The following is an 8,873-nucleotide window of genomic DNA, read 5'->3' on the forward strand; positions in this document are numbered from 1 at the left end:
CTTTGAAAAGATGCTTTACTCCACAGTGATGCACAGCTCAGACACACACACACACACACACACACACACACACACATGCTGGCTGGGAATCGAACCAATGACCTTGGTGTGGTTGCCACTTTAGTGTAGTTGCTGTAATTAAGCAATAAGCCCCTAGAGGTCGTAGTTTACACTGTTTTTAGAACAGCTAAGGGGCATTGTTAGATACGACCGCACAAGCGTAGCCACTTGTCAAAACTACGGACTCGTGAGTTATTGCTCTTCTAAAACAGTTACTATATATATCTGGCTAAATTTCATGAAACAAAGGCACAGCAACGATGAATTTATCAATTTATTCATAGATAGTCATTCTTCTGCCAAGAAATGTATTTCCTCTAAGTGAATGGTTGCCAAGTAACATCGGGACACAGCTCTTCTAACGTTTATGTAAGTTGTGGTACCACATTTCTATTGAACGAAATGTGGTTAAGGTGTATGTTTGTGTTGGATCTTACAACGGCAACGAATGCAATTCAGCCAACGGAACTGTCCGTTTTAGAATAGTTGTTCTACTGTACCAACAGAGCAACAGGAACATTAAGAGAAAGTTAAGGACTGATTAGAGGTCAGTTCGATCGTCTTTTCTATGCCCTTTCTGACCTCTGCCCTCCATCTCCTCTGTCTCTCCTGCAGTGTCCTCCTGCATCACCACCTATAAGAAGACGCCTCCGCCCGTGCCCCCGCGCACCTCCACCAAGCCCTTCATCTCCATCACGGCGCAGAGCAGCACCGAGTCGGCGCAGGACGCCTACATGGAGGGCGGGGTGGGCCCGCGGGGCATGGGCATGGGCATGGGCGGCGGCAGCGGCGAGGGCCGGGCGCTGCACTCGGGCCTGAGCAACTCCACGGAGAGCATCGACAGCATGAAGGCGCTGACCGCCGCCATCGAGGCGGCCAACGCCCAGATCCACGGGCCGGCCAGCCAGCACGTGAGCAGCAGCAGCGCCATCGCCGCCATGGCCCTCTCGCTGGCCAGCTCCAGCGCCTGCACCTCCGCCTCGCCCTCCCCCGCGCCCTCCATGGCCATCACCACCGCCATCCCCGCCCTGACCATGGGCTCGGACGGCATGGGCCCGTCCATCATGCTCTCCGCGCTGCCCCAGCTGCTGCCCTCAGCCGAGGAGGCGCGGCGCGAGGCCCTGCGCAAGAGCCGCTGCCTCTCCATCGGCATCCAGGTGAGGACCGCGCTGACCAGAGGGACGGACAGAGAAGTCCGCTGTGTATTCTATGTGTTCATTCAAGTCCTCCGCTATGTATAGACTGGTTCCATTTATTCTAGAAGTTAGTTAAACAATAAGCCCTGAGAGGATGTAGTTTACACTGATCTTAGAACAGCTAAGGGGTGTTGTTAGGCACAACACGCAAGCGGAGTTCCTCTTGAATAGTTGCCAAGCAACAACGGGACACAGTCAGTTACTCTAACTTTTCTAGAAGTTGTGCAGTAGTAGCGCAGTACTATAGAACGAAATGTGGCCAAAGTGATTGGCTGAATTGTATTGATTCAGCCAATCACAATCAAGGACCGGAACTATCCGTTTTAGAACATGTAACATACACTAATTCACTGCACTGAGCGCCAGTTAGGATATTTTGTCTCATTCAGCAGTGTAGTTCATATAGTATTATTACTCAACTCAATTACTCCATCAGGTGCTTTAAAAGCTGATCTGTGCTCTTAAGTAGAGCAACAGCTGCTCCTGTAGCTCAGTGCTAGACAGGCCTGCATGCTCACCCGTGTGGCTGCAGTGCAGCTGAGATGGGCCAGATGATTTAATTCATTCGTCTCCAGCTGGATCTCCACTAAGGCTGCTGCAGCTACAGGGCTCTGGTGGATCATTAGGCAGGAATATTTCATGAACGAGGGAACGGGGGCGAACCGGAGGCTCATGAAACCGCCATCCTCCTCAGGCCCACTCACGGCGTTCTCCTTAAGCGAAGGTCTCCTCCGTTCTCTCGCTCTTTATCTCTCTCTCACTCTCGCTCCCCTCCGTTCTCTGTCTATCTCTCTCTCTCACTCTTTCCTGCAGTCTGTCACTTCAGCTGAATGCCTCCTCTAGCACACCAATGCTAAGTGTAGATTTCAAGGGCTTGAGCAATTTTCCTGAAGTGCATCTTGTGCGTGTGTGTGTGTGTGTGTGTGTGTGTGTGTGGTGTGTGTCTGTGCGTGCATGATTACAGGTGGATGGACCAGAGGATACTCCAGATTCAGAGGACCCGTCGAAATTCCAGTCGGTGGGAATTCAAGTGGAGGAGGAAAGAGCGTGAGTGAAATCTCTCCCTCGCTCTATCTCTCCCTATCTCTCTCTCTCTCTCTCTCTCTCTCTCTCTCTGCAGTCTTGTTCCTGTCTTACTTACACACATGTTCCTGGTTCGTGTAAGCACTCCTTGTCAGCGGCTGCTCACCTGACGCGGCACTCTCTCCATCCATGTATTCCTGGGTGGTGTAAAAGCCCTTGGCAGGTGCATTAGGCTGAGTACAGTTCCACTCACAGTCACTTGTGTTGCCCTGAAAACAACGCTTCAGTTTTAAATTCTTTCTTTTCTGTACACACCTCCACCAAGCACAAAGGTTTAACTCACTTTGTTCTGTTTTAGCTGTGACAGCCTAAACACCCTCTAAAAAGGGACCAATCAATCACTCTTCAAGTGACCTTTTTCGTCTTTGGCAGACAGGAGTATAATACCCTTAAGTATCCCATTCCATGTTTCAGGATGTTGGACAGTAGAGGATTATATCAAACTCCATCTCATATTCTCTTCATTATTATCCGTGTGAGCACAAGCAACTGGCAGAATAGACGACGGTGGATTACAGCACAAGAGCAGCGACTCGAACGAGGGGTGGATTAATGTTGCACTTTGAAGTGGCAACCGGAGAGCTGATTATAACTCCCGAGACGGTGTTAGCGGCGCCGTAGACACTAGGCGAGTTTTAAAAAAAAAAAAAGAAGAAGGGAGCTCCCACTGGTGTAAAACGGCCCCGCGGCAGGGCGCTCTCTCCGCAGCCTCAGAAACTAGCCAAACCCATCAGCCGCGTTACCGCTGCTGCTGCTGCTGCTGATGCTGATGCTGATGCTGATGCTGCTGCTGATGCTGCTGCTGCTGCGTTGCCGCGGGCCGCGTTGCCGCTGCTCACAGTTGGGTGCTGGGATAGCTGAGGTGCCAGCGTTAGGGAGTCAACAGGGCGATTACGAGGGGTGTGCTTGTTCCACTTTTCCGCTTTGATCGCAGCCACAGCAGCACGTTTAGTTTGACTGCACTCTTAGAAAGAAAGGTGCTACATTGAACCATAAATTGTTATATTGAATGCTTCATATATGGTACCCCTAAAATGGTTCTTCAAACCATTTTGAAGAGTTCATCAAAGGATACCCTAAGGGTTCTTTAAAGCCTGCATGGTTCTATACAGCACCCCAAGAACCCTTTTTTAAGAGTGTGGGCAAATAAAAATGCTCCCTCCAGCATAAATGTGTCTTAGATGTGTACCATACTCTAGTGTGAAGATGGTGAGGAGACGGTGAGGAGGTCCAGCTCATGTCTTTGCTGTTGAAAGCTGTCTTTGCTTTCCTTGAATTTCCCCTTGGGGATCAATAAAGTATTTATCTATCTATCTGTTTCCCTCCCCTTGTGCGTCACAGCTACAGACGCTTCACGCGCTCCAACAGCGTGACGACGGCCGTGCAGGCCGACCTGGACACGCACGAGCTGGCGGAGAGCCCCGGCGAGTCGCCCGACGCCGAGCTGCCCGTCGCCGCCACGGCCTCCACGGCCTCCACCTCCACCTCGGCCTCGGCCTCGGCCTCGGGCGCCTCCACGCCGGGCGTCCTGTCGCGGCAGTACTCGCGCGACGCCGCCACCTCCACCGTCAGCATCCAGGGCTCGGGCAACCACTACCACGCGTGCACCTCCGACGACTACGAGGACGTGGTGGGCTTCGACCCGTCCATCCTGCCGCCGCCCGACCCGTGGATCGACAGCGTGACGGAGGACCCGCTGGAGGTGGTGGGCCGCTCGGTGTGCCAGCGCGACGGGCACTGGTTCCTCAAGCTGCTGCAGGCCGAGACGGAGCGCATGGAGGGCTGGTGCCGCCAGATGGAGCAGGACGAGCAGGAGAACGAGCTGCCCGACGACAGTGAGCCTGCGCAGTGCGCACACACACATGCAGTATACGCAAACATATACACACGTACATACACACACACACACACACACACACACACACACACACACGCATGCACACACACTAACTAACACATACACACATACACACACACACATACATACACACATACTGTACATACACACACACACACACACACACACACACACATATACAGAACATACATACATACATACATACATACACAGACACACCACCACCTGCACCACCACCTGCACCACCACCACACACACACACACACACACGCACGCACACACTTACAAACACACACTGATCTGACACTTATACTGTAACCGTTCACCCATGTATGCTCATAGGCACAAACACTTTCTTGCTTTATTTGTGTGTGTGTGTGTGTGTGTGTGTGTGTGTGTGTGTGTGTGTGTGTGTGTGTGTGTGTGTGTGTGTGTGTGTGTGTGTGTGTGTGTGTGTGTGTGCAGTCCTGGGGAAGATCCGCAGTGCTGTGGGCAGTGCTCAGCTTCTCATGTCTCAGAAATTCCAGCAGTTCAGAGAGCTCTGTGAGGAGAACCTGGTGAGAAGAGTTTTTTCATTTCTCTTTCTTTCTTTCTTTCTTTCTCTTTCTTTCTTTCTCTCTCTCTCTCTCTGTTGTATATGATTGAGTGTGTTTATGTTTGCTGCTGATGCTATTTTACGTTTCTATTTATTCTTTTTAAAATATTTTTATAGACTCATGAATGATGCACTGACGGGAAAGTGTTTTAAATTTGTTGTACCTTTGACAATGACAATACATTTTTAATTTTTCTCTTTCTGGTAACAATGTAACAATGCTGACTGACTTGTTCAGTCACTGATACTGTACATTGCATCAACCTTTCCTAAAGATGTCTTTTCTTACTCTAAAGACAAAATGCCATAAATGACCATAGCACAATATCCCCCTGGCATTGCCTGCACTGCATTTGTATATACTGTATGGTGTATTTTGCATGTCCTGACGGCTGACTGAGTTAAAGGATTCCGTTTGTCTGATTAGCGTCGGTCCACCCAACAGAACCCCAATGCCCACCCCCGGCCCGTGGCCCAGGATCTGGCTGGGTTCTGGGACATGCTGCAGCTGTCCATCGAGAACATCAGCCTCAAGTTCGACGAGCTGCACCAGCTCAAAGCCAACAACTGGAGGCCCCTGGACCCACCTGAGCGCAAGGTAAAGCCGGCGGGGTCCATTCGTCCTGTCCCCGCCCCGGGGGTTGGTGGTCATTTGTCTGTGTCCAGTACAGCTGCTGTGTGCTCGTCCAGCTGAGTGTTAACAGAAAACCCACTTCAGCCTCTTACTCATGTGCATGCAGTTACCGCTGTTGTTATAAACCATGATGTTTTTAACATGTCTTCCTCACCCAGTGGGCTGGCAGTCGCCTCGCTTTGAGTGTGTGTGTGTGTGTGTGTCTTTTTGCCAAACGACTCCTGAAAGTTGTTATTTCATAGCACCAAGCACAATTATTCCATGTTTGTGAATTAAGCATTAGACGTTTTATGTTCAACCGTAAAAGTAAAGCCTAGGACAGCATACACACACATGCAAAAGCCAGGCACGCCCATCCACTGGTGTTGTGTACTGTAGTAATGTCAGTAGAGTCGGCTGTGTGCCTGTAAACTCATGGCTGTGATTTTGTTTATGATTTCTGTCATTGGCTCTTGTTTTCTGAACATCTGTCTCCATGTCATGTTTCTGTTTTTGTTCTGTTTGTTTTTTATTGACAGTGAGCTGTGGTTTAGCCGGCGTCATTCCATCTGGCACGCACCAGGGGTGACGGGGGGGCACCGCACCCCTCCCCCCCTCGCCCTGACCTCTCACCTTTGCCTGGCCGTGTTCTCATACCGCACGCAAAAAAAATAAATACCGGCCACTCTCGCACTAACAGCGGCTGTGGCCTCCCGTCCGTCCATACGTCCATACGTCCGTACGTCCATCCTTGCCGTCTCACCCCCCCGTTGCGCTGTCTGTCTCTCTGTGCGGATGCTTTTGCGCGCACCGTTGTGTGGCTGTCCATCCGCACCTGTCCTCTCTCTCTCTCTCTCTCCCTCTCTCTCTCTCTACCTCTCTCCCTCTCTCTATCTCTCATGTTCACTGCCCCATTAGCGGCGATGGTGGCAGACGCAGCAGCAAACGCAACTGACTGACTGACCATTTGTCCTCCCCCCCCCCCTCCTCCCCCTTGTTCAGGAGCGCAAGCTGCCTCCCCCAGTGCCAAAGAAACCCCCGAAAGGCCACCCGCCGCTGGCCAGAGACCGCTCTCTGGAGAGCACCGAGAAGCAGCGGCAGGAGGCGCGCAAGCGGCTGATGGCGGCCAAGCGGGCCGCGTCGGTGCGGCAAAACTCGGCCACGGAGAGCGCAGACAGCATTGAGATCTATATCCCGGAGGCCCAGACCCGATTATAAGCCTCTGTGATGACTTCTTACACACACACACACACACGCACACACACACGCGCACACACACACACACTTATTTGCACACACACACACACACACACTTGCTCTTGCACTTACTCACCACCCTAAAACACTAGAGCCTAGGCCATATTAAAGAATAGCTCCTCAGGCGTACAGTGGACTGTAAGCCACATGCACACTCACCAACTCAATCACTCAAAGACTCTCTTACATCGAATCAAACTATATAAATGCATACATACCATATAGATTTGTATTCACACTGCCAATGCCAGGCTGGGGATGTAGTTACAGCACATACACACACTCACACACACACACACACACACACACACACACACACACACACACACACACACACACACACACACACACACACACAAAGACATATCTAACTGTTTGAACTGACAGACAAACATAGACATATTTGTATCTTTTCTCGTACTCGGACAGCCATCTCAGACACACTGACGTAGAGACATGTGCATAGCACAAGCGCACTCAACGGGACGGGCATCGGCATGGGCACAACCCCGGGCACAAACACAGACGCACTTACCACTGAGGTGACAGGGCAGGGTGCTTGTAAAATAATCTCTCATGTGTCTCTTTTTTTTCTGTAGGGGATAAGAGGAATGCCACACATTTAGTTCTCTGTCTCTTTTCCTCCACCCCTCCTTCAACTTCCCCTCTTCATCCCTCTCTTTCTCTCTCTCACTCCAAACCACCAGATTATAGCCCTCGACCAAACGCTTTCATGTAGGTTCTGTCCAGTAAAAGGAAACAAAAAATGTTGGAAAAAAAAAACGGACCCTTCTCATCCAAAGGCTCTGCCAGTGCCACTGTTGTATCTCATGATCTGCATCACCAGTCTCCCGTAGGCACCGTCCAGTATTCAACCCGTACGCCTGGTCATCGGCCTTCCTGCCGGTTCGGCAGGTCGCACCCCGTGATTTTTATTTCCCTCAAAAAACGAGGCCAAGGCGTTCCAAGAGTGATTGCTGAAACGGAATGTCAACCTAGGACAAAAAAAAAAAAAGCAACACACGAGAATGAACATCTGCCGCATCAGACGCTCTCTCTAATAGCCATTCTTTCCGGTTGTGCTACGCCGGGACTTCTCTGCACACTCGAGGCCATGTTATTGTGTGTGGTGTTTGGATGGTGGAGTGGGCCCCGGCTTAAGATGGCTGCCTTTCGCACAATGTTGGATACCAGAAACATTTCACAGACTGATTCACCAGATGCCACTACTGCCCGTCTGAAGCGATTCGTCCACCTTTCTTTCTTCTTTGTTTTTTTTTATGTTTGATTGTACCATAATTGGAAAACAACAATGGTGAACACAGAACAGGGTATAAAATGCTTAAGCAATATTTGTTTGGAGTGCAAACGGACAAACAACCGTGGCCATGTGTGCGCTGTAACCTTGTGGTGTGGAGATCCTTTTTTTTTTTGGCAAAGGTTGGCTCACAGACTATGAAAAGGATGCCTTCACTATTCTGTAGCTAAATATCTGTTTCTTTTTAATGCTGATGCTTGCTATTGTGAACGAGAGTCATTGCTCTTACACCAGAGAGAGAATGTATTTTCTCTCTCAGAACCTCTCATGTCATTTGTGGGTTATCCCAAGAACACACACTATTCTTTCATGTATATTTCAATAAGCGACTTCCTGGTCTATTTCTAGAATGGGGATCTTATGTGAATTTGTATGTTAACTCTCAGAGGGGCTCTGGCACTCTAAAACACACACACACACACACACACACACACACACACACAAACACACACACACACCACAACACTAAAAAGTGACAGGACTTCTAAATGCAATGTTTCACCTGATTTTGTTTTTCTACATGATCTATTTCCAGTAGCAAGTTCAGTGGCTTACTGATTATTCTCTCGAAACTTTCTCTTGAACTCGGCTGTCTTTCTGGCGTTCGTGGGAAAGGCGTGTTAGCGTAAGCAGGTGTGGTGAGTCCCGGGTGTGGGGGGGCGCGCGTGCGTCTGAGAGGACCCAGTGAGTCGCCCTGTCAAACCCTGCGGCCTGGTGGACACAGAGCAGTTCAACTCTCAGGAAGAGGTGGGGATGTGGCTGGTGCAGCAAAAATCAGGGTCTCCCGCTGGTGGTGTTCTCCCTCTGTGTGTGCGTGTTTGTGTGTATGTTTGTGTGTGTGTGTGTGTGTGTGTGTGCGTGCGTGTGTGTGTTTTGAGAGAATGTGAGCTGGC

The 8,873-nt window shown here is 50.3% G+C and overlaps 1 protein-coding gene across 1 annotated transcript in view; it reads left to right on the plus strand.

Annotated features, from left to right (window-relative positions):
• The window catches only part of dlgap1a (discs, large (Drosophila) homolog-associated protein 1a), a 36,983-nt gene extending 28,110 nt beyond the window's left edge, over positions 1 to 8,873 (plus strand). The window contains exons 6-12 of the mRNA XM_062528994.1: positions 676 to 1,064; positions 1,146 to 1,217; positions 2,254 to 2,303; positions 3,708 to 4,174; positions 4,663 to 4,754; positions 5,238 to 5,390; positions 6,408 to 8,873. Coding sequence (XP_062384978.1) covers positions 676 to 1,064; positions 1,146 to 1,217; positions 2,254 to 2,303; positions 3,708 to 4,174; positions 4,663 to 4,754; positions 5,238 to 5,390; positions 6,408 to 6,623 — 1,439 coding nt within the window. The 3' untranslated portion in view covers positions 6,624 to 8,873. The remainder of the gene's footprint in view (positions 1 to 675; positions 1,065 to 1,145; positions 1,218 to 2,253; positions 2,304 to 3,707; positions 4,175 to 4,662; positions 4,755 to 5,237; positions 5,391 to 6,407) is intronic.

Source organism: Sardina pilchardus, chromosome 2 (genome assembly GCF_963854185.1).
Source record: "Sardina pilchardus chromosome 2, fSarPil1.1, whole genome shotgun sequence".
In the NCBI taxonomy this organism is placed as follows: Eukaryota; Metazoa; Chordata; class Actinopteri; order Clupeiformes; family Clupeidae; genus Sardina; species Sardina pilchardus.